Source organism: Akebia trifoliata, chromosome 7, assembly GCF_017979445.1.
Source record: "Akebia trifoliata isolate Shusen 1 chromosome 7, ASM1797944v1, whole genome shotgun sequence".
NCBI classification, from domain to species: Eukaryota; Viridiplantae; Streptophyta; class Magnoliopsida; order Ranunculales; family Lardizabalaceae; genus Akebia; species Akebia trifoliata.
This window is the reverse complement of record NC_141381.1, coordinates 26,292,990-26,319,478: the sequence shown is the minus strand read 5'-3', so window position 1 is coordinate 26,319,478 and position 26,489 is coordinate 26,292,990. Positions and strand designations below refer to the sequence as shown.

At 34.4% G+C, this 26,489-nt stretch overlaps 2 protein-coding genes across 2 annotated transcripts; one reads left to right on the top strand and one right to left on the bottom strand.

Annotated features, from left to right (window-relative positions):
* The first annotated feature begins 3,290 nt into the window (after nucleotides 1–3,290).
* On the top strand, nucleotides 3,291–11,169 carry LOC147398628 (DNA-directed RNA polymerases II, IV and V subunit 8B-like). Its single transcript, XM_086447884.1, has 5 exons — nucleotides 3,291–3,432; nucleotides 6,134–6,244; nucleotides 8,228–8,385; nucleotides 10,643–10,737; nucleotides 10,846–11,169. The coding sequence occupies exons 2-5, from the start codon at nucleotides 6,172–6,174 to the stop codon at nucleotides 10,955–10,957; spliced, it is 438 nt and encodes a 145-aa protein (XP_086304010.1). The 5' UTR covers nucleotides 3,291–3,432; nucleotides 6,134–6,171; the 3' UTR covers nucleotides 10,958–11,169.
* Nucleotides 11,170–19,430: 8,261 nt separating this feature from the next.
* On the bottom strand, nucleotides 19,431–26,449 carry LOC147398627 (uncharacterized). Its single transcript, XM_086447883.1, has 2 exons — nucleotides 26,233–26,449; nucleotides 19,431–20,650 (listed from the first exon to the last, which is right to left on the bottom strand). Exon 2 carries the CDS (start codon nucleotides 20,603–20,605, stop codon nucleotides 19,676–19,678), a length of 930 nt encoding a protein of 309 aa, XP_086304009.1. The 5' UTR covers nucleotides 20,606–20,650; nucleotides 26,233–26,449; the 3' UTR covers nucleotides 19,431–19,675.
* Between the last annotated feature and the right edge of the window lie 40 nt (nucleotides 26,450–26,489).

The window sequence follows — 26,489 nt, the reverse complement described above, 5'->3', positions numbered from 1 at the left end:
CAAAATCATCAAAAATAAAATTATAAAAGGAATTATCTTAGGGATGCAAAATCTATCCTTTGGATATGTGTTTGAGTCGTGCTGGGGCGACTGTGTTTCACACTGTGCCAACGAGAAGATGCACACATAATCATAGATGCTTTCACTCGTATCTCAAGGAAATACATCTATGGCAATCACATTGATGCATTGTAAAACACAGTGAAAAACAAAGTCCCTCTAGAATTTTCTTATGTGTTTTATTTTAATGGTTGGAAAGAGATTACGTATTTTTACTAGTTGATGGATATGGACCCTTTATCATCTTAATATGTAAGTCTAATTTAATTAATGTTTTAATTGTTGGCCTAAGGTATATAGATAATACGGAAGGGCTGCTGGAGAGGGTGATTCTATATACATAAAAATCATTTGAATAGTGATAATCTGACTACCCCACGTGGCAAACTCAATCGACTACCCTCGTCGGGATAAAGAGCTGCACTTCCCCATTAAAAAAAGTGTATCCTGAGGAGTGTAGATCTACGATTTCCTAACTTTTCATGTCGGGTAATCGATCGAGTATGTCATGTGGGGTAGTCAGATCAACACGACTTAAATCATTTTCAATATTTTTGTACTACCACAACAAGAGAATGGTGGGTGTTGTTGATTACTTGATTATTAAAATCTTGAAAATAGTTATTAAGTCAACTATACTCCACTTATCTCCATCAACACAACCTAAAAAAGTAGAAGGTTCAAAATGGGTATCAAACTTTTTCTATTATCTTCATCTTTATGTTTAACCTGTAGTTAAAATTTTTTAAATTTTCAAAAAATTACTTATTAGTCCTAGGGGGAAAGTAGTCTTTCTACTTAGTCCTTGACTATTGGGAATTAGTGACATAATGAAAGCATATGAATCAATATATTCGATAGATTGTGTTTAATAGAACACTCCAAATCAATTTGAATTAATAGATTCGATTAATAAATAAGCAATAGCTTGAAAGTAAAAAAAAAAACATAAAACTAAAAAGTAATTAAAAAAAAATAAAATAATTAAATTGATTATTATTAATTTTCAGACTTGGAGCTCCTAATATAAATACACTATGTGAAAACTATAAAATTCAACATAAAAATTTGACGAGCCAAAGCCCATGAATTTAAAAAATTGAATTTTGGCGATCTAGGACCATCGTAATTCTTGATGTTCCCAGATTTGATGGCTTAGAGCTGTCAATTTTCTCTCATCCTTAATTAATTTGACAGTTTTGACTCGTCAAAAAATAAAAATTGACAATGAAAAATTCAACCTCTTGATCCGTCGAATTTTCTGAAATTTGATAGCTCAAGGCCATCAAATTTTGGCTTTTTCACATTATGATAACTTCGTCATAACAACTTGTAATCCTACTAAAATACTAAAAATTAACATTACTAATAATACTAACTTTCTAATTCTATTAGAACTCAAATTTGAGACGTCTAATTATGATAAAAACGAATTTAAAACAAAATACTCCTAACATAACTATGAAATAGAAATCCTAGTAAAACTCTAATTAGGATTGTAGATGTCCTACGTCAGTTAGTTAAATAGTGAAATCCATATTTTCTAATCATTTCCTGAATCTCATTCTAGGTACATTTCTTATGATTGGAATGTTGAAATTGCCCTGACTATTCAAAATCACAATTTTCGTTCAAAAGAATTAGATTTCTAACATCCCAATCGAGTTTTTAAGACTCCATTTTGATAGAAAGAATTTGAGGATGAATAATAAATCATTTTCAAGCATTTTGAAGATGTATGTAAAAAGTTATGATTTTTCAATTCTTTTATTTCATTTTTGAATAAAAATTGGTCAAAGATGGTTCTTTTGGTTTGAAATCATCTACACAAGTTGATATGTCAAGTTTTAAGTAATATTTCCATGTATTTTAGTTGGAAAAAGTCAAAATAATGAAAATTGGTAGGTTTAAAATTTCGAGTTCAACTTAAAAATAAAAAACTGTCGAGCTCACCAATTTTTATTTATTGTTGAGCTCACAATTTTTAATTATTGTCGAGCTCACAAATTTTTATTATTGAGTTAGATGATTTTTTTAAAATTTCGAATTCGACACGGTAAAACTCATTAGTTTTCATATATGTATTTTTTGTTTTTGTTTGAGTTTTTCCAATTAAAATACATGTAAAAATCGACTTAAAACTTCACATAACAACTTGTGTACACGATTTCAAACCAAAATAACAATCGTTGATCGATTTCCATAAAAAAAAAAAAATGAACCAAAGGAATTGAAAACCCCAATTTTTACATACATCTCCAAAATATTTGGAAAAAACAATTGAAAATGACTTATTCTTCCTTCTCAAATTCTTTCCATCAGATTGGACTCTCCTAAACTTGGTTAGTATGCCGAAATATTTTTTTGGACGAAAAAAACAAACCAAAGGAATTGAAAATCCCAGTTTTTTTCATACATCTACAAAATACTTGAAAAAAGCAATTGAAAATGACTTATTCTTCTTTCTCAAATTCTTTCCGTCGCATTGGACTCTCCAAAACTCAATTAGTATTTCGGAAATTCCAATTTTTTTCTTTTTTGGACGAAAAATAACGAATTTGAATGATTACTAAATAGACTATTTAGCTAACCCCTAAAAGTCAAGGATTACTTAGAAAGAAAATCTTCTGCCAGGGCCCATTAAATAATTTTTCCTTGATTTTTCTTTCATATATCGTTAAGTTGTTAACTTATAAGAAAAAATATTTTTAACCTCATCTTCAATTCACGGTCTTCAAAGTATTATAAAAATCACTGATTTTTCTATTCAGAAGTCCATTATTTTCCAAAAATCCTATATTGTTCCTTGAATATAATAGAACTATACCCTGTAAATCTTTTATCTTCAGATTGTTAATTTGACATTAATTTTAACCCATCAATCTGGTCTAGAATGTCTACTTAGAAATACTTGATTTATCTATTCACGAGATATCAAGGTTGAAAAATTAAGGATAAAAAGGAGAGTTGCTATTGCTGCACCAACGTTTACTAATGCCACACCACTTCCCATGTGATCACTAAAAGAAACACAATTGGTGTGGAATTAGTAAAAATTGGTATGGAAATAGTACATCCCTTTAAAATCTACCCTCCATTGAAAGAGGACTGATTTTGGATTAGCTGGAGGTTGAAGTGAGGGCATTTAGGTAGTTTATTTGTCTTCCAAAGAATACTCAGGTCAAGAGACTTTTCATCAGTTTGATTCAAAATTCAGGGGTATCTCTAATATTTGGCAAAACATGAAGGGGGGTATTTCTAAATCACCCAAAAATTAAAGCCTAAAGTCCTAAACCCTCTTCTTCACTGCGTCTCGTCCTCCCTCAGTAAAGGCATGCCAACGAATAGTCGAAAATCCGAACCTGATTTCAGGTAAATTTCTTTATCTCTCAACCCTTTATGATTCAATCCAAACCTTTTATTTGCACTTTTCCGTTAAAAAAAAAAAAAAAATCCCAAAACCCTATCTTACTTTGAGGTTTGAAGGTTGAACTAAATGAAATATCTGATAAGTTAAATGGTTTCAAATTCGGATATTGATATAAAATATAATTCGGAATTTAAATTTGGATAACTAATTGTTTATTTTCCGAATTCTTATTCAAATTATGTGTATATTCGATTCAAATAACATTAGGATACAATTCAGTTTCACAGACACGATTCTAAACCATTTTAATCTCTCATTCGTTTGAACCAGCAACTCTTCGGAGTTGTTGTAATTTGGTTTCCTGTAATCAGATTTTGTAATTTTTTTTTTTTTAAAGTTCCTATTTGTTTTTATTTAATTAATGTTTTCTTGGGTGGGTGTGCAATTTGAAGATTGTTTTATAGGTTCACTTCATATTAAGGATCTGTTAGTTTGTTGAAAGTTAAAGTAAAGGTACCTCAATGTCACCTACTAATGAGGATGCTCTGGACTTAGTGTTGTTACCACCCTCCTACTTAGGGCACACTAGGCCTAGCTCCTCCATCACTTGCTCACGAGGGTTTATGGCCCTCGTGCCCTTTTCACCCGCTCATGCGGGCTCGTTCAACGGATCGGATTGGTACCAGATCGATATCATACCATTACCGATTCAAAATATTTACCTTATGAACCGAATCTGATCTGATTGGATTAATGAAATGTTGAACCGAATCCGATTTGATTTAGATTTTGCTCAATCCAAAATCGAACTGATCTGATTCAACACCACCATTTTTTTAAACAAACTACTTTTTAGGAAGAAAATGGGTGAGTAAAACCGCGGAGGATCTAGATCGAGTTACGGTTTCAGAAAATCCTCTTCACTTTCAATTCTCTCTCCAGACTCAAAAAGATTAAAGGGGTGCACAGTAAGAATTTTTGAACCACACCAACCCCTAAACCCATTACACACCCCTCCATGTTATCCATATCGGGGACTCTCAATATGATATAAACACTTCCGGTAGAACTCACCCTTGAAAACTGGCTTGCCAGGGGAGGGTGCCAAAGAGGTCATATACACATACCAATCCCATACTTGGACGATGTGGACAAATTGATTGTAACATTCCACCACACTCCGCAATGTTGTCCACAACGGCTACGCCATTTTTAGGAAGCCATTTTCGGGATGGCGATGATGGAGCCGCAACCGATACTGTGTCTGGTCCCATACTCGACGTGGTACCCTTGAAATCCGGCTTGCAAGGGGAGGTGCCCAAGAGGTCATATACACATACCCAATCCCATACTTGGGCGATGTGGGACAAATTGATCGTAACACAAGGAAAAATAAGTAATTCAATTCAGTCAACAACAATTTTTTTTACCCCAAAAATTAAAAATTAAAAGCTAGAAATCATTGGTGACGAGTTGGAGTTGGTGTTGGTGAGAGAGACACGACTGCTTATTCCTAGCAACACTTGACCCAACTCTAACACCACAGTTTTCTTCTCAATCACAGCCTTCAACACTCCCCAAGATCATGATCATGATCACAACCCAACTCCTCCTGCTCCTCATCTCTTTGTATCACTAACACTGTCTTCGTTCAACCCCCCATTGTAGCTACCAACTACCGCTTTCCTCAAATCCCACATCAAGGCCTCTCAACCCTCACAACAACGACACTCTTACCTTCAAAGTCTCTCATCTATTACCATCCAACGTCACCTTGGCTTCTCCCCTTGCACATGCACCAATCCTAAAATCTGAGACACACACGCATAGAGAGCTTCCGTCAACAATGCCGATTTTGATGTGGGAATATCATTGGTCGTGCTCTTGTAGGAGTTGAGGGGAAAAACTAAAACTCTAAAATCGAATATGAGAGTGAAGCATGATTTTAAATCTCGTCCGAGATTGAGATGACTCGGGCGGGTCGTCTCGGTCTAGTTGCTGGACTAGATGGGAACTGAGTGTGACGCAAGAATCATATTGTTTCGTTAGACATACATTATTTGGTGTCGTAGTCTAACGTAGGACAACCTAAATTTGTTTGATTATAAAGTTGTAGGGTGATGGAAAGGGCTAATTAGGGGTGATGAAGGTCAAAGAATTTTTTTTTTGAAAGGTTTTCTTAAAGGAAAAAAAAGAGGTTTCCAAAATCCAAATTGGCTATTTGTTGAAAGAATAAATTTGCAATTTTTTTTGGAACCCATTATTATTGCTTGATTTGTGTCCCGCATTATGGTTTGTGTTTCCGTTCTCTCTTGATCACTTCGGAATGATTATACCTCCTATGGACTTTCGAGACATCTGAAAATGCAATTTTTTTCCATTCATACCTTGGAAATGAAATAATTTGCCGAAGCTAATTATGCCAGCGTTAGATTCTTTGTGATGGGGCCCATTGTTAAGTAATGCCCTTACGTTACCATTAAATTCAAAATTAACATGGTGGTTACACGGTTACACTGTTTGATAACAATATTTTTGAACCTAGCTATTTATTATGTTGCTAACAACAAGCATTCATAACTACCATGAGGACATTGTGATTGCGTAGTATTTTTTCAATATTTTATGTCAATTGAAGCTTACTGTTGGAAATGGTGAGTGTCACTTATTATCGTAATTGCTATTATGATTTTATTTCTGCAGGTGAATATTGATTGCTAAGGGGTAACTTTGTAGAAAGAATGGTTGAGCTTCTTTTTGAGGATATTTTCACTTTGACTCGGTTGGATCCAGATGGTAAAAAGTTCGATAAAGGTATTTTGAATGCTTTTTTAACTTCTACTAAATTGTTGTGAAATATAACCCAAAAAAGGTGAAAAAGAACAAAATAATTGAAACGTTTATCGACCCGCAACATTTTTTTAAAATGCTATTAAACTTGAGCAGGTTAAAGGTAAAGCACATTGAATTACGATATACAGATATTTTTTTTTTGGATAAATATAAATTATATTAAATAAGAGAAGAAGAAGGGGAGGTTGAGATAGCCCCCTAACAACAAGAACAAATACACCAAGGAAAATAGGAAAAAGAAAACAAAAATACACTCCCAGCCGGATGTTACGAGTTACAAATGGTATCCCAATTAAAAACAAAATCTTGAAACACTCCCTCAAAGTCTTTACTCAACTTTGACCAGAAGAATCGAAATCCCAAAATCTCTAGGATCACTGTGTGAGACGAGCTCTCCTTGTTATGGAATACCCTGTTGTTTCATTCTTTCCAAAGACTCCAAGCAATGGCGGAAGGTAGGATAGCCCAGAGATATCTCTTCTTAGAAAAGAAGATATTGAAACTCCAACCCTTTAGAAGTTCAAAAAGAGAAGAAGGAAGGATCCAATCCACTTGAAAACGAGATAAGAAGAACATCCAAATAACCCGAGAAAAAGGACAATGAATAAGAATATGGTTGATAGACTCCCCATCCTTAGAACAAAGAAAGCAAAAATTTGGAGTAATCCACCCCTGATAGATCAAATTATCCAAGTTGAGAATTTTACCCAAAGACGCAATCCAAAGAAAGAAGGACACCTTAGAAGGAACAAGAGTGGACCAAATAACAGAAGGAGAGAAAGAAACCTCACCCGATGGCAGCAAATAATAATAGAAAGATTTGACAGAAAATTTCTTATCTTTAGCCTTGAACCATAGTCTTATGTCCTGCTCATTCTCTCTGAGTTGGATTGAATTAAGAAAATCTAGAATAGATGTAACCTCCGTCAATTCCCAGTCATTGAAATTCCTCCTAAATCCCAGATCCCAAGAGTTCGTATTCCCATCCCGAATCAGACATTGCCTTACTGTGTTATACAGATATTTTACTCTTAATACATTAAATTTAGAATAATTTTGTGCTAATATCTCTATGTCTAGCTCTCATTTTACCGGCAAAGAAAAACAAAAGCAACCTTGGAGCTTGATTCATAAAATTAAATATTGCATCGAATTCACTTATCGAAAGCAGAGGATCCAATTCCAAAAACATGCAAGCTTCTTTTTCTTTCCTTTTTTATCTTCGAGTTTCTTCCACATGATTATGCAGTAAACTCCTCTCAAGAAACATATAATATGAAAAAAGAATTCTGGTTTATAGTTAGTATTTTTCAATGAGGTGGATGATCACCTTTTGCCTCCTAGCCATTTAATCAAATTGAGGAAATGATGATGAGCATTGAAGAAGAAAAAGAGGAAAATTGAATGGGAATCGAAAAACTCAAGCTTGGATTAGTATTTCAGAAGTTACTATGCATTTTACTTCATTTTTCTTATCGTGTCTTATTTTATGTTTCAAATATCTGTTTGTTAGAGGGTTGGTAAGATCTATCTAGTATTTGTTTCTCTGTTTCAAATTCGAGTCAAGCTAGAATCGATTTTAAAGGTAGAACTCTATAAAGACGGGTATGCATGCTTCAGTGAAACAACCACACCAATAGTTTTACAAATATCCAGTCAATATGTCATAACAAGAGTTGCACGTTTAGTTGGCTCTTATCCTTGCAACCTGGTGATATCCTGGTAACACTTGTACTTGAATGTATAGGTTTTGGTAGGTTTACCGTTTATCTATAACCTTATTATATGAAAATAATTATTTATAGCCCGACTCTATGTTGATGCTAAAACTTGCTTTTTTTTCTTTATGCAATAAATAAAATATTAAAATACATAAAAGCGTTCCCTTATTTATATTTTATCCCAAATTTTGAGCTAACGACATCTGCTTACGTGTTTGTTTAGTTTCTCGTATTGAGGCACGAAGTGAGCAGTTCGATATGTACATGCAGCTAGATGTGAATACAGAGATATACCCTCTTAACATTGGAGAGAAATTCACAATGGTATTAGCTCCTACACTAAGTTTGGACGGAACACCTGACACTGGCTACTTTATGCCGGTAATCTACTTGCCACCATAGTCTATGATTTATTCCCTTGTAGAAATGTGGTTGTGGAAGTCTTATCCTGATCTTTTTCTCTTGGAAGTTAATTAGGATTGCAACTTGGTTCGGTTCAAAACGAGAACCAAACTGAACCGATAGCTTGGGGGTGGATTTGTTCAGTTTGGTTCTGGGTTAAGAAAATGGAGAATCGATCAATTTGGTTCGGTTATCAGTTAAAGGCTTGTATAGAACCAAACCCAACCAAGAACCGAAACCCTATGTAACAAATAACCATATATATATATATAGATATATATCATGAATTATTTTAGGAGTTAGGACATAGATTAATGGCTTTTTTTAAGGATAGATTAATAATTTATTGTACGAAATTTTTTGTTTATTATGGGGTCCCGTTCGGCACCTCACTCTTTACCAGACGGAATAACAAACGTACTGTGACCATTGGATAAAACGCAATCGGACGGCTGAGATTGAATCTAAGACGCGATCTGCGTTTAAGTTATAAATTAAACAATATTTATAGCGTCGTCCTTCCATTTTTGAATATTTAGTGCTACCTCCCTGGGGACTTAAAAAACAAAAAACAACAGAGAGTACAACTCTTGTCTCTCTCGCTGAAACCCTCTTTGTCATCCTTTTACAACTACCACAAACTTTCTCTTTTTTAAAATCTTTCTCTCCCATGGATCTCCCACCATAACATCTACTACCATTGTTTATGAAAAACTACTCATATTTTCCATTTATGACTGTTGTTAAGATACCAAAACCACCCTAGAAAAACAACTTTTTTTCCTTTTTTAATAGATTTCTCAAATGGGTGTTTCACAAAATCCACAAAAGACTGATAAATACAGGAATTAATTTTTAGCTTGGAAATCTCCAAATCACAGATTTTTTTGGGAAATTTCTCAATTGTGGAGATCTCACAGAACCCAAAACTTATATCCAATAAAGGGAAGAGAAGCTGTGTGTGAACCCTTCAATTGCTTGAAAACCTCCAAAAATCACATTTCTGCCAAATTTTGAAATACCACTGATAATCCAATGCAGAGGTTTCCTTCAAAATTTTGAAGCGGGCTGGCCGTTTCAAAGATTTTTCCTACTAAACTCTCCCTCCCCCTCTCTCTCATTTACTTATAACACATTGATCGCTGTGAAATTAACCTGTTGTTTATATAAATGAGAGAGTGAGCGAGAGGGTCGAGAGCGAGGGAGGGTGCAGCGAGAGCAAAAGAGAATGAGAGACAGAGAGGGTTTCAGGAGAGAGACGAGAGTTCTACTCTTTGTTCTTTTTTGATTTTTAAGTCCTCAGGGAGGTAGCACTAAATATTCAAAAATGGAAGGACGGTGCTGTAAATATCGTTTAATTTATAACTTAAATGCAGATCGCGTCTTAGATTCAATCTCAACTGTCTGATTGCGTCTTATCCAACAGTCACAGTACGTTTGTTATTCCGTCTAGTAAAGAGTGAGGCGTCGAACGGGACCCATATATATATATATATATAGGGTCGGGTTCCTGCAACACACATTGCGACACACATATAGACAACGTGTTTGTCTTATATGGGCAAAAATGTTTGGAATGGGCTGATTTTTTGTGAGGATGATCTCTGTGATGAGAGAATCATCCTGGCAAAAAATCATCAAATTCCAAAACTTTTAACCCCATCAAAATTGATTTACAAAAATTGGACGGTCTATAATTTTTCAACAAAAATCGGACGGTCTAGAAGTTTTGGAATGGGATGATTTTTTGCCAGGATGATCCCCTCACCATAGAGATCATCCTCACAAAAAATCAGCCCATTCCAAACATTTTTGCCCATATAAGACAAAACGCGTTGTCTATATGGTTGTCTATATGGTTGTCGTTTGAACCTGATCCATATATATATATATATATATATATATATATGTTTTTTCATTAAAAATATGTTACTTCCAATTTATAGAATATAGGCTAGCTGTAGAGCCTAACCGAACCAAACCAACCTTAGATTGGTTTGGTTTGGTTCTATTTGCATTTTGGTTCGGTTCCAATTTGGCCTCAAACCAAACCAAGTTGCACCCCTTGAAGGTATTATTTCTCTTCTAATATGATGGAGCAACTCTAATGCTCTTATCTTGGGGCAATGACGCCTAGTTATTACTCATGATCATATGAACGATGTGAATAGCTTGGATATGGTGGTGCTTTGCTGATATCAGTGATGTCATAACATGATCATTGAACATCGCACAGGGAGTGAGAAAGTCACTTGCAGACAAATTCGAATATGTTATGCATGGGAAGCTGTACAGAATTTCAGAGGAAGGTTCAGGAATCAATGTTAAAGTGTATGTTTCTTTGAACATATGCTTGTTGCTAATAATCTTTTGTTCCTTGACCCCAATTTGTTTTTAGATATTTTGCTTCAAAATGCTATATTTTCTTTTTTGGTTCAGGGAGATGTACGCTTCATTTGGTGGACTTCTGATGTTACTGAAGGGGGACCCCTCCAATGCTGCCCACTTTGAGTTAGATCAGAGGTTGTTCCTCCTGATGAGGAAAGTTTGAGGAATATATTTTTTTTGATGAGTAAAAATATTTAAAAAGTTTAAGGAATATATCTGTCTCTTCAATTGTATGTCTCCCTTCAACCTCTTGTGTTAACAACTTGAACGAAATGAGTTCCATACTCTCTGTTGGGAATGTTTACGTGTTGGTTTAGTGACTGTGACTGCTTATATCTAACAAAAACATCTATATATTTCTGTTTTAGAGTACAACATCTATATAACTCTTTATCTCACTTGTGGGCAGAAATTGAACTGATTGGATGATTAGAAACATTGGATCTATTGACTCTTCTCTTGATATTCTATCATATTTTTGTCCAAAAAAACTGGAGGATCAGATGGTCAGTCATACAATAGAGTAGATTTGATACCTAGGTGATAAGAACACGGTGGACTTTAATGTGAGACATATGGGTTGGCTACTACTAAATTGATGGATAGGATTTAATCTAAATCGATAGATCCAATGTTGATGTTTGAGATATTTCAGTGTGAAGGTTTGTTTGTGGTTAAGAAGTCAGATTTATTGAATCTATGTTCCATGTTATGGGGAAACCATGAATGTATCCAGTGTTAGTTGGACGATGACTACAACAACATCAACAAAGCCTTATCCCCAAAACTTTCGGATTGGCTAAACTACTCTTGTACTTCCATTCTACTTTATTCAAAGCCAAGTATTCTGTTATTGGAGAGATTTCATATCTGTTTATCTTCACTGTCTCCATTCAGTTCCATTTGTCTTCATCAGAAGCAATGGTAGCTGCTGATGATCAAGAAGAGTGTGTACAATACCATTTCAGATTATTCTCGGAATCTTTGTTATCTTAGTTATGGTCAGACCGAAAACTAGAGAGAATAATAGTACAAGCAGCATCTAGGAACCTGAAGCCAATTTGGCTCTAAGAACTCTTCTTAGAATCTTTCCTGAAGGAGACTTTGGAATAGCAAGGATGAAGTAGACATTGTGAAGTCTTTTGTATAACAACACCTGTATTCACACAAAACCACACACCAAATTAGCTAACATGAAGGTGTTCCAGCTTATCTCATAACTCAAAGCTGCTCTGTGTGGTGTTAATCTTGTTGGAAATGATCGTCATGTTCAGCATCCAAACATAGGGTTACACCCTCATTGGACAGGTCCCTAGACCGGCTCAGTTGAGGATTGACCTAGACACTTGTGTTGCCCGGTTGCTAGTTTTCCATGGAGGATTGACCTATTAGAAGTCTTATCAGTTCATTTTATGTGAGTAGATATAGTTGGTTGCAATAAAGTAAGACCACATTTCTCATCCTCATCTCTTCCTCGGCTGAGAATTAGGTTTTAGGGACCTTTTCTAGGGTTTTTTCTGATATGGGTGGTTGTTGTCCAAGTTTTATTTTCTCCTTTTGACAAGAAACACATGAACGGAACAGTCCCTCTGTTCTTGTTGTTGTTCTTTCTCAGCTCAGCTCAGAGAGGAGATTGAGATGAGTTGCCTCTGTTGTTGGTGGTTCTCCAAGTCCACCATTGTTGACGAGCTTTGTTAATGGAAGGAGTGTCGCAGCAGAGAACAAAATTGCCATTTTGCATTTTTGTGGTCGTAAACCCATCCCATGGCCATGGGTTTAAGAACCGGATTTTGGAATTGAACCACTACCCATGTGGTATACTCAATTGACTCGCCTAATGTGGGGTGTGCCAGAACCATAGACTTTATGCCTCGGGATACACAACCGCCCATGTCAAGGGAGTCAATTGAGTATGCCACGTGGGGGAGTTGTATTATCACCACTCTTACTGAAAAGTTATTCTCAATAAAGTATTTTTATGGATCGGCATAAAAGTAATAGAAGTAATACCATACAGTCCCATAAAAAAATCATTAATCAATGTCTTAACTCCTAAAATAATTCATTATATATGGGGACGGATCATGGGACATATGTAAAAGCAATGATTTTTCAAAATATGGGTTAGAGCTTTTGGATTGAGCTGATTTTTTGTGAGGAGGATCTCTATGATGAGAAGATCATTCTAGAAAAAAATCAGTTCAATCTAAAACTTCTAACCCCATCAAAAGTGGTTTAGAATGTGGACTGTTGATTTTTTACCAATAATTTGTAAACCATTTTTGATGGACTTACAAGTTTCAGATTGAGCTGATTTTTTGTGAGGACGATCTTCTCATCATAGAGACCATCCTCACAAAAAATCTGCACAATCCCAAACCTCTAACCCATATTTTGAAAAATCATTGTTTTTATATATGTCCCATGATCCGCCCCTATATATATATTCATAGGAGTTCAATTCTCGGTTTGGTTTGGTTCTACACAAGCTTGATCTAAGAATTAAACCAAATTGATCGGTTCTCCATTTTCTTAACTCGGAACTAAATCACAACTTGTTCCAAACTGAACCAAACCATCTCAACGCTATTGATTTGGTTTGGTTTCCTAGTTGAATCGGACTAAGTTGCACCTCAAATCCTTATAGCTCAACTGTATCTGAATAATTGTTTTTACCTTTATTGCTTTTGCTCTTCTTCCCTTTTTGGAGGAAATCTCAACTTTATTTTCTTTTCTACCCTTTTACAAGAAAATTCCATCAATTTTATTCCATTTGCTAATAATACCCCCTTCAACTTTATTATTTTCCTCTTCTCACCATTTTTCGATAAAACATAACGGTGGTCCCTTTGAGGACAACATCTAATTTTAGCGTTATGATAAATTAACTCAAAAAAAAAAAAAAAAAAAGGCATTCCGAATTCACTTAATTGACATGGCACGTGCTTAGAATCATATATCTTTTTTCTCAGAATACACAAAAAAAATATCTATGATTCTGTGCAGTTGAGTGAATTTTGAGTGTTTTTTTAAAAGTTAGTTTATCATTATTCCTAGTTTTATTGGCTTGCCTCTCCTATTGTTTTTAAGGGATATCTTTCTGATTTTATTGTCTTTCCTCTACTACTCCCATCAACCCCAAAGAGGATGAACATGTTGATTAGGGGTGCAACTTGGTTTGGTTTGAAGCCAAATCAACCTAGGTCGGTTCCATTAAATGAGAATCGGAACTGAACCAAATTGCCATATAACCAAACCAACTTGAACTAAGCTAAGGTCGGTTTGGTTTGGTTCGGTTCCATGGATTGTCAATATCTTAAAAATTGAATCAACATATTTTTAATCAAAATAAATAGATATGAATATGAAATATCATATAATGAGTCATTAATCTATCCATCAATAAAATAAAATAAAAATCATTAACGTATCGATAAAAAAAAAAGTCAATAGTTTTTTCATTAATTAAATAAAGTCATTAGTCCCATCCATCCAAAAAAATGTCACTAATCTATCCATAAAATAAACAATCAATTTATCAATAAAAAATGGGTATAATTTATTAAATAGATTAATAATATTTATTTATAATTTTATTAATATAAGGATTCTGTAATTTGGTTCGGTTCTTACAAGGCATGAATGAAGAACCGAACCAAATTTGTTGGTTATCTATTTTATTAACTTGGAATAGAACCGAAGTTCATTATAAATCAAACCAAAACTCTTGATTTGAACCATACCAAGTTGCACCCCTCGTGTCGATGGTCAAAAGCAAACTCTAGTACTAACATATTGAGGGTATTTGACTATTTACATGTAAAATCGATCTTGTATCAAATTGGATGGGGGTACCTCCAAACAATTAAATAAAAAATTATCTATGCTTGAGACAAAGAGAACTATAATCATGGAAAATTTCGGAAAATTAAAATTTTCAAAGAAAAATAGGAAAATAATAAGATTTTCGAATCCATAAGTCTAATTTGGAAAATGAAATTTATTGGAAGGATTGGAGAGTTATAAAACTAATATTTTTGATAGAGATGGGATACAATCATTATAGTATAAGATCTACTTACTTTAAATAAACATATTTAAATCACTTAAATCAATCGACTCAAAGATTTAAAAAAATTATAATTTTAAAATCTCAAATGAGATAGATAACTCATGTATCTAATTTTTTTTTTTTCCAAATTTTAATTTAGTAATTTAATTACATGAAGAGCATTTTGAAAATTAAAAAAAAAAAAAAAAATTTCACCATCAAATCATTAAGAAAACACAATCTTGACTTACAGGCAAGGGGTTAAATCTAATCTTATATTTTACAAGGGGGTAAACTCAATATCACACTACAAAATAAACGGTCTTCACTGGCATTTTCAAATCACCACCATATGCTAAATAAGCATCGGTATTATATATCAACAATGGTTAGCGTTTAGCTGGCAATTATGACGTCGAGGAAAATTATAACAGCGCTTTAAAGGACAATTATAGAACCACCAAAAATAATGTATTTTTTTACACAGATATTTATGAAATACCCTACTGATTATTATATTGAGGGTATTTTGTAATGAGAAACACTTTCATTACCAACTTAATGAGATTTGAGATCTTACCAAAGGTCGTTGAGCTCAAATGGATTTTTAGATTGAAAATCCAACACCACAACCTTCTAGATTTCATGGAAAAACTCATATCCAAAAATAAGAATATATTTTATGGTAGAGATTAGATACAATCATTATATTGAAGCTCTAGAAACTTCAAATAAGAATATTTAAATTACTTAAATCAATCGATTTGGAGCGTCGGAATTTTTAAGAAAATTAATTGATAATTTTGAAATCTTGATCTATGTGACTCTAAAAATCAGAAGACTCGTTAAGATTGACAATTCATATTGGATAAGTTATTGGGGGACGGTTCAGGGACAATAAGTATGACAACTATCGTGACAACGATTTTTGTGTTATATAGGTTAAAAGTTTCAGAATTAGCCGATTTTTGGCGAGGATGGTCTTCTCACTATAAAGATCATCTTCACAAAAAATCAGAACACCCTGAAACTTCTAACCCCATAAAAAATTATTTACAAAAATATTAACGATTGACGATTCTTTAATTTGTAAATTGGGGTTAGAAGTTTCGGAATGAGCTGATTTTTGGAATAGAGATCATCCTCAGTGAAAATCAGCTCATTCTGAAACTTCTAAACCCATTAAAAGTGGTTTACAAAAAACTATTATCACGATTGTTGTCATACTTATCATCCCTTGAATTGTTTTGATGTATATATGGGGGGTTTTCAAGGGACATAAATAAAAACATATGTAAAAACAATCATTTTTCAAAATGTGGGTTACAAGTTTCGTTTTGAGCTGATTTTTTGTGAGAACGGTCTCTATGATGAGAATATCATCCTCACAAAGCCCAATCTGAAACTTCTAAATCCATTAAAAGTGATTTACAAATTATTGGTAAAAATTCGACGGTCCATATTCTAAATCACTTTTGATGGGGTTATAAGGTTCAGATTGGGCTGTTTTTTTGTGAGGATGATCTTCTCATCATAGAGATCATTCTCACAAGAAATCAGCTTAAGTTGAAACTTCTTACCTATATTTTGAAAAATGATTGTTTTTATATATGTTTTTACTTGTGTCCTATATATATGTATATATATTTATATTGGGGAAGGTTCGACAAAAGATCTTAGGGGGACAATGTTGGGAGATAAAAAAATTTCTATGTGGTTTAAAAGTTTTGGATCGGGCTGATTTTTTGTAAGGATGTCTTTATCGTGAGGAGATCATTCTCACAAAACATCAGTCCAATCTGAAACTTCTAACCCTATCGAAAGTAGTTTACAAAGTGAAAAATTATGGACTATTGATTTTATCATTAATTTGTAAATCACTTTTGATGGCCGATCATCGTCACCAAAAATCAGCCCACTCCAAACCTTATTGCCCATATAAGACAAAACACATTGTAACTTTATGTGCCCACAGAGATATATATATATGAACAGCGTTCCTAAGACTCATATTGGGACTCACATTGCGACACACCATTTTGTCTTATATGGGCAAAAATATTTGGAATGGGCTGATTTTTTGTGAGGATGATCTCTATGGTGAGGAGATCATCCTTACCAAAAATCAGCTCATTATGAAACTTCTAGACCGTCCAATTTTTGTTGAAAAATTATAGACCGTCCAATTTTTGTAAATCAATTTTGATGGAGTTAGAAGTTTTGGAATGGGATGATTTTTTGCCAGGATGATCCCCTCATCACAGAGATCATCCTCACAAAAAATCAGTTCATTCCAAACATTTTTGCCCATATAAGACAAAACGGTGTGTCGCAATGTGAGTCTCAATATGAGTCTTAGGAACGTGACCCTATATATATATATATATATAGGGTCACGTTCAATGGCAAACTTTTTGGCAAAACATGAGTTAGAAGTTTTGGAATGGGCTGATTTTTGGTGAGGATGATCTCCTCATCGTAGAGATCATCCTCACCAAAAATCAGCCCATTTCAAAACTTCTAACTCATGTTTTGAAAAATATTTTGCCAAACTGTTGGCCATTGATCGCTACCCATATATATATATATATATATATATATATATATATATATATATATATATATATATATATATGTATAGAGAGAGAGAGAGAGAGAGAGAGAGAGAGAGAGTCAGGATTCCTTGACTCCTAAAAATGACTCGTGAAAAAAACACATGATCCCACCACTTTAAATGCAAAATCCAATGGTTGAAATTTATTCTCAGGATAAGTATCTCCAAGATTTGTTTTATCAAGATACTCATAAATCTCAACCATTGGATTTTGTGTCTTAAGGGTTGAGATCATGTGTTCTCATATATAATTTATCTAACAATGATTTGCAGTGTAACAAGCAGATCATTAGGCACAAAATCCTGACAAATGGATTAAACGTTCGAGAAACAACTTGAGTCACATTTACAAACCAAACACCCCCTTAGTCTCTGGCGACATTTGTATGGATTGAGATTTTACGATATTCCCCGGGATCCCCACGAAAAGAATCGATTTTACCCGAATACGGATCCATTGGAAACCATGTGTTAGGATAGAATTATGTGGCACAATTTTACCTTCATGAGATTAGCAGATGGAATATAACAAGTGCATGTGGAATATAATTAGATACTTCACCTCAAATTTACCTATAATACAATGGGGTTCAAAATTTTTCCCAAGTCATCAAAACTAAGAACACCACCAACTTAGGAGATCTTATAAATTATAGCCATCTGATCAGTTATGTTCCTCTTCAAGGTAAAAAAAAAAAAACAAAAAACAAAAAACAAAAAACAAAAAACAAAAAAGAAAAATGGTTCTGGAGGGTAACCAATATACATTAAAAAAAAAGGTCAATAGATCTTGTGGTCTGAAATCCACGAACTGGTTTGATTTTTTTGATTAAGGCATAGGATGGTGAGAAGAAGATTATTATTGCAAATAAATTAAACAAGGTGGAAAAGAAAAAAGAAAGAAGAAGATATTCCAACAGAAGGAGAATAAGTAATGTTCAAGTCTTGACTATTTATGAGATTTCTTGCAAAGCTCCTTCATCCATCTGAGGCTCATTTTCTTTGCACCAGATTTGCTCTTAGTGGACCCATTCTTCCCTTTCTTACTATCATCTTCGGTCTGCGGCGGTGGCGGCGGAGGGTCAGGGCTGTTGTAATCCCATTGATCAGCCCATGACAACCCACCATCCATCTTCCTTCTTTCTTTCTTTCTTTCTTTTTTTTTTTTTTTTTTTTCTTCTGTCCTCCTTTTCTCTCTCTATTCCTCTCTTACATTGCTTGGAAACTTGCCCTCACTTTTTGGTGTTATGGTTTATGGGTTGTTGAATTGGGCATCTTTAGAAACTTGTCATAACTGCCATCTTAACTGAAATTAGTCTAAAATAACTAACAACATCTTAATTTGGATTCTTTTTCTATTTTGTTGAACTAAGAATAAGCTTTGCTTATTTTGGAGGTTAACTGAATGATCCATGATCTCTAGCCAATCAATAGTTGGACACGTGTAATCACATCTGAATCGCTGTCCGATTGGTGAGTCAAATTAAATGGTGTATACCACCTAAATGACAACTATCAAACAATATTAATAGAGGTGATAAGGGGGTCATCTTTCACAGGTGGTGCGTCCACCTCCATGGGGCAAGTTTCCTTCCTTGTAACAAAGTTTGGAATTCGATTTAGTTCGAGAAAGATTCAAAAAAATTTCAAGAAAAATTAATGGAGTATAAAAATAAAATTCTTAATAAATAAAATAAGTGCATTGCAGAATTAGGCTTTTGAGAGATGGGGGAGAGGGTGTGTAGATTTAGTTGAAAAAAAAACTCTCTTGAATTCACCGATTCATTTGGAGAATTGCTAATTAATTCCACGGTCATTTAATTTATTTACCAAAATTTTCCTAATTTTTCTAAAATTTTTTTGGAGGATTTTGTGATAGTGACTTCCTTCCAATAGGAATTTGCCACATCACATAAAATACATGTTTCTGAAGGTGCATAGAAGTTATTTATTTATTTTTGCAAACAGACATGAATCAAGTGTCTCATTGTAATTTAGCCTGCACAGTAATCTTTCATGGAATGATGCCCAAAAGAGCATAAAATACAAGCATTTGTCTACACAACCTGACTGAAACAAAGAATAGCTCTCGTGGAGGACAAAACTAACAACCTAGACATTGTAACTAGGATCAAACACATCTTGCATAATACAATCGAACTATCCCAGGTATCATCAAGTTGAGAGAACATGAAAGAATGAAAATTTTGACTACATCACCTGTAAAACTCTACCTGACCTGCAGTCTCCCTGCATAACAACTTTGACTCAGCTGCCAACTTAATGCTCTTGACAATCACTAATCCCGTCTTCCTGTGAGTAGATGTCGGCTTATGGAACATCACGTCCTCACTCCCTAGCAACAAAAGTTCTCTCGCAGGGACCACGTTCTCCCACCAAAACTCCTGCAGAATCCCACTTAACAACTCCCAATATTTGCGCTCCCGACACACACGGAAGATCGTGCTCCCATTTGGTGTCCAACAATACAAATCGACCCATTCTCTATCCAAGATCTCCATCTGACCCTGAACCTGCGGCATGTAATAAAAAGGCACAATTGACCATGGCAACCCGAGTTTTGGCTTCCCCTTGTTATATGGGCACTTCACCTCCAATATCCCACCCCCGGGGCAGCACCCGAGCAACCCATCTGGAGAGGCACCGAGCCATCGAAACTTCTCCTCTGCATGAGTGACAAACCCTAAAACGTCGACAACCTGACCGGTTATGCTTTTGTATCTTTCTATTGCTGCGGTTTCATTGACCACACCCCATTCCATGGCAGCCCTTGCAGCATCCGAAAAGGACTTATCTGGTGAGAATACTTTCTCATACCAGAGCCCGTAACGGCGTTTTCCCTTAAAGAATCCCAGGGCAGTGCTGAAGGTGCTCGCAGTAAGCTTGTCCCTGCGTAGCGCGAACCACTCCTCCGACTTCTGAGGGGCATTGGAATGGGTTAGGTGGCTTGGTAATACCACTGGAGCGGAGGCATCAAGGACGAGTGAATCTAAAGATGTAACCACTGAGGTGGCAGTAGAACACCTACGAACAATGCCACTACTACAAATTTCCGTTGGAAGCAGTTGTGCTGCTGCTTTGTGGAGGAGGATTCGTAATCTGGTGCTGCAAGTACCGGTCATCATGATAGAATCGTACGTTTGATGGTAATTGCATTTGGTTGGAGGCCACTACCAAGGTCATCCACTGCTTCTTAGTTAGTCACAATGTCAGGATAGGGGAAGAAAAAGAAATGGAGAACTACATACAAGAAAACAACCACATCAGATTAAATTACATGAAAAAGAAATTGAGAAATTTCTGCAATATCCCCTTTTAATGTCACACATAAAACTCTGAAAAGTCTGTCTGTGTAGGTTTTTTTTCTTTGTTATGATGATGTAGGGTGTCCCCACCCCATTTGGAAGTAGGACTAGTCCCACCAGACAGGCCCCGCCACCACAAACTAGCGTATTGGGTATAATTGCACCTGTGGTTTTTTCCCTTTACACCGTATTGCCAATCCCAAACCTGTATAATGGAGGATGGTTGTGTATGGCTGGCAGTCAGTGTAAAAATCCACCACCTCCTGACATGAATCTTGATAAGACATTCCACTCCGTTCATGCCAAGACATTTTCTGGAGGCGATGCCTGGTTCTAGTGGGAAGTAGGCAAGAGTTAGCTAGGGCGTCCTTTGAAGATGATGCACCACATTGATGCTGGTTGTGGTGAGAAGTAGGCAAGGGTTCTCACATTAGATTGGACAAATGTGAGTAAGATAGTTAGGCCAGAAGCATAGTATTCACCTCCCCATTCAAAAACAAAAAAGAAAAGGAGCGAAAAAGCTAAGGAAATTGATGGCTACGAGATCAGGTACAAAAGAAAAGTTAGAATGGAAATGGAATACCAAAATATGAGATAGAGAGCTGGAGGATAAAATTGTAGGTGTTAGAATAATAGGTGATCAACTATTAGCTATAAAACTTGTAATAGGGAATGAGATATTTAACATAATTAGTGTATATGCACCCTGTAGTGACCGGATTCTTGATTCGCCTGACTGCTACGTGATATGGAATCGTCACCTTTTACTATTTCTAGCTCTTTCTTGATCTCTCAGGCTCTTGGATCCTGGGATCGTGCAATTTATTTAGGATTGCTCTTGATGTATATTATTTGCAAATGATGTACCATTAGTTGACTAGACTGGAGAGGGAGTCAATTCAAAATTACAACTATGGATAGAAATGTTGAAGTCCTAGGGCTTTTGACCATGTAGCACCAGGACCAAGTACTTGGTAATGACTCCCAGAAAGAGAAATGTCTGATAAAAATTGATGGCCTAGAAATATCCCAAAATGACCACTTTCATTATTTTGGCTTCATTATATACATAAGGCTATAGAGATTGAAGAAGATGTTGCAAATAGGATTAGAGCTTGATGGTTAAAGTGGGTGGATGGGTGTTTTTGGAGTGCTACGTGATCTACACATACAATCAAATTAAAAGGAACATTTTATTAGAGGCAGTAAGAGTTAAAAGGAACATTTTATTTGAAGGCAGTAAGAGCCACTATGCTTCATGGAGTAAAGTGTTGGGTGGTTAAAAATTGCGCAAAGAAGATATGAAGATGTTGCAATGGATGAGAGGAAAGATTAAGAAAGATAAAATCAGAAATGAATGCATTGGAGGAAATGTAAGAGTAGCTCCAACAGATGATAAATTAAGAAAAAGTTGACTGTGATGGTTTGTGCATGTTCGCTGATTACAATGCCACTTAGAAGATATATATTCAAGCTGAATGTTCTAAAAGGGCGAGAGGAAGAACCTAAAAACAAAAACATGGAGTGAGATGGAGAAAGTGGACATAAGCACACATTCAATAAGAGAGACACGGCTTTGAACAAAATGGAGAGGAAAAAAATTTGTTTAGCAAAACCCAAATCTTTGGGATAAGGCTTTGATGATGAGAATGATATGAAATGCATTCGTATTTATTATCCCCCATAGTGTACACCCTTAAATAACTATTGTAACGTGGACAAGAGGTTTATGCCATTTGCTCGAGTATAATCCAAGTCAAATCGTAGGAAAAATGCAGGTAGCAAAATTCTAGATTGTATTCTTGATTTGTTAGTGAGTAATACAAGTTCAACAGTAGTTATCTCTTTGATGTAGCAACAGCCTTACTTGGATAGTTGCATGAAGACAAGGAATTGTTAGTGAATATACTCACTCTTTGCTGAGCATCATGCTTTCCTTTTTTTTGAAACCATCCAAAACAATATAACGGTTGGAAGTTCAAGATCATTAGACCAGCTCTCCTAAGGTGAGATTCACTGAATGGGTCTATAGACCCCCTCCCCCCTTTTTCAATTGTGTAACTATTAAAAATAAAGTAATTAAATAGTTAACTTCGTACAACTTTTGTTTTTAACAATATCATAATAAGAACATAAATTAGAACAAGAGGTAATATTAAATGTTAATTAGGTAGAGTTGGTGCTAAACATGGTTGAAATTCTTTTGAATGTCTTAGACGAGACCGAAACGAAACACTGGTTAACAACATTAAATTTTTTAGGATTTTCATTGCAATGCCTTGAAATTTTATTACATATCTCGAGGAATAAATTTTATGAAATTTGTTGATTATTAATCAAAGTTGTGCTAGGAAAGTTTTTGAATAAATCTGGCGTTGTTGGTAGGTTTAAAATTGTCAAGAAATATAGTTTTTGGATGACCCTTATTTGATGGTTTAAGTTAGTTGAAGGAAAAAAACAGAAGACGATATTTTAAAAGAATATATATATTATACAAAGAGCTAATTCATATTCATTTATGTTAAAGCTATTGAGAGTAGTCAAATCTAAAAATTGTTTGATCATTGACATTTGATTTAGGTTTTGATCTTGTTAGAAAGTGAATAAAAAGCTAGGCTAGTTGAATAAAGATTCAGGACATCAAGTTCAAAAATAAGAATTGAATCCAATGAAGTAGGGAACTTCAATTTCTCAATTGTAGTCATAGAATTGTTTTAAAAATAAAATATTTTTGTTTCAAAGTAAATGAATCATTTTAAAATTTATGTTCAATGTATGTATATTACCAAGATCATGCATGTTAGATTAGAATTTTGATATATCGATCTTGAATTTATGTTAGAGAGTGAAAATTTTCAATTTTGAAAGGAAAAATATTGAAAATTAAAACAAGTTTTTCTATGATTTCAATTAACTAAGCATGAAAATTATTTTATGAAAAATTTGATAATTGAGATTTGAAATTTTCACTGTGATTTCAAAATGGTTTTATTAATTTTGTAAAGGAAATTTCATGTTTTGGATTGATGAAAAAAATGGTTTTCAAATGAGATTCAGGTTTTTTATATTAAAATCACATTGGAGATGTGATCACTTGTTTGTTGATATTGAGAACATGATTATCAATTGATTGTGTATGTGAAGTGAGTACCCAGTAGTGAGATGTTTCATCGTATGCTATGTAAGTCACGAAAAAAAGTGATAAGAGACGTGAGAGACATGTGAGACATGTTTCGATCCAAGGGTAGTGTAAGACACAAAAGAGTGAAAATGCTTCAACTATTTGTCGTGTACACGGGGAAAAAAATAAAGAAGGAGTATTTATGTTGAGAGATAGACTGTGTATTCAGCTCAAATACTTGACTGTTATTTTCCGTTTCATATTTTGAAAAAAAGAGAAAAGTTTAATGTTTCGATAAATAAATAAGTTGTATATTTCAAGAAAGATAAAAGTTTCATGTTTTGTAGGAAAAAAGTTTTACTTATATATTATTTTAGTGATCTATTAAAGAGATTGTGAAAGCCTACAAAGAAAAACTTATTGTATCACTTTTAGAGCGACACGTTATTTTAAGATAACAATTGTGATGTTTAATTTTTTACGTAATATGAGATGCATAAGAACTTAACATCACAACAAGAATCCAAGAAATTCCTTTATATCTTTAATGGAGAACAAGATGTAAAGATAGTTGTATAAATGATAGAGTTTTATTGAGGATTGCATGCACATTAGATTTGCATAGATGAAGATGATTAGTCAATGATCATTAATAGTCTATACTAGTCAGGAAAGAATGACCTGCTTATTTGACTTGTTTCGTAAGGCATTGGTCAAGAACCAACCTAAGTGAGAAAATCAGTCACCCAAGTATGACAAAAACTGGCTATAGAATTAGAAAGTAATGGTGAGGTTTCACACCGGTGAAGTATTGAATCAATCGTATCCTAACTGAGATGTTCACATCAGTTGTGACCCTCAACTCTCTATTATAGTACTCTGTCATTGTATGTTATATTATGGGTTGATGTATGTTTGGTATTTCAGGTTTATGACAGTATTTTATCCTGTTTTATACTACAGTTATTGAAATTTTAGACGGATTTATGTTTAATAAACCAGCATTGTTTACAAATGAATTTGTGATTAATTTACAACTTAGGACTATGATTTAGAAATATATATTTCTTACTAGGTAACTCCCTTGTTAAACACCCTACCAATCATCTCAGTTTTAGGAAGTTCCAGTGATCGATAATCAGCTTTAGGATTGTTGCAATTTCATGATTAGTTGGTTTGTGTGAGTGAGCATTAGTAGATAGATCACTTGGTTTATGTTGAGAGAGCAGGTTAGTATATTTTGGCAGTACATGCTAATATTTAATTCTGTTATATATAAATAAAGGGAGTTGTGAGTTAGAATTGTTGTTTAGTTTATGCATCGTATTTTAGTTATGCTTCCGCTGCACTATATGATATCATTGTCAGAAATCGTGGTATTTCATATGTTTATCCTTGTATGGGAGGTATCTCACACCTCGAGATTCTAACACTAAGTCATTGGGGATGTGTGTTAGGATTTTGGGACGTGACAGTCATGGTCAAGAACGATCTTGATCTAATGGCCACAACAATACATAGTGATGAGATTTTAAACATTGGTGGTAACTAACGATAACCAATGGTAAAAGAGAAAGGAGGTACGAAAACAATAGTAGGAGACGGAGCAAGATATCAACACAAGAGTAAGAACGTTAGAAATATTAGGGTCCACCTTGTTCATAATAATGCTATTAGTCATACCAACAAAACCCTCATCTTATCGACAATGTAACTAATGGTGGAAGTAATGAACCAAAATCTGTTACAATAACCTGAGAAGACTTTGCATTGGTGTTTCCCAAATCGCATTAGGTCACAAAAATTACATGGAACTAGAGGTTCATAAAACAACAATCTAGACAGGAATAGCTTGATAATACAGATGGCCCATGTCTATTTTCTCTAATTGTTGAGAAAATAAACAATTTTAAAACTAAACCATAACAGGTTCACTAAACAATCACATAATGTGGATAATTAATTCCAAAAACTAAACCACCTCTTTAATTTGAAAAACAATCTCCCCTAAATCCTTATAAAAACAAAAAACAAAAATACCAAATTTCTAGTTAAAAAAATACCCAAATGTCCAAGTTACTATCTAAACCACATATATTATTCTCTCATCTCGAATTCGCCCAAATTTCTCGTAAACCCATAAGCACATAGACTACAAACAATGGAAAATTCCCTTATCTTAATGTAATTATGTAAACTAAGCTCAGTAAGCATCAAATAAACCAAACCCCATTTATGTTGACTGATTTAAAAAAAAAAAAAAAAAAAACTTGAAACCCTAAATTACCAGGAACGTAAAGAAATTGAAGAAGGAAGTTCTCTAAACCTGATGGAAGCCTTGAACTGCTTCTGCTTCTGCTGCTGGTGATGATTTTCTAAAGCATTTTAACAGGTTTTGGTTTGATATTTGATTTGATTGCTTTTTGGATCGTGAGAATTTGTCCACAACAATGCAGAACACGAAGCCAAAACGACGAGGCTCGTATTCTGCTCTCACAGTCTCACTTCGTATCCGCCATGATTCTAGCTTGTAATTAGGACATGAAATGGATCGGGCTTGGATAAGATCGGTTCCGAATCCGT

Excerpts from the sequence above, each read along its gene's own strand:
- LOC147398628 (XM_086447884.1), top strand. The coding sequence starts at position 6,172 with ATGGTTGAGCTTCTTTTTGAGGATATTTTCACTTTGACTCGGTTGGAT. Across the intron at positions 8,386-10,642 it reads ACACTGGCTACTTTATGCCG|GGAGTGAGAAAGTCACTTGC; the intron begins GTAATCTACTTG and ends AACATCGCACAG. Across the intron at positions 10,738-10,845 it reads TCAGGAATCAATGTTAAAGT|GGAGATGTACGCTTCATTTG; the intron begins GTATGTTTCTTT and ends TTTTTGGTTCAG.
- LOC147398627 (XM_086447883.1), bottom strand. The coding sequence starts at position 20,605 with ATGATGACCGGTACTTGCAGCACCAGATTACGAATCCTCCTCCACAAA.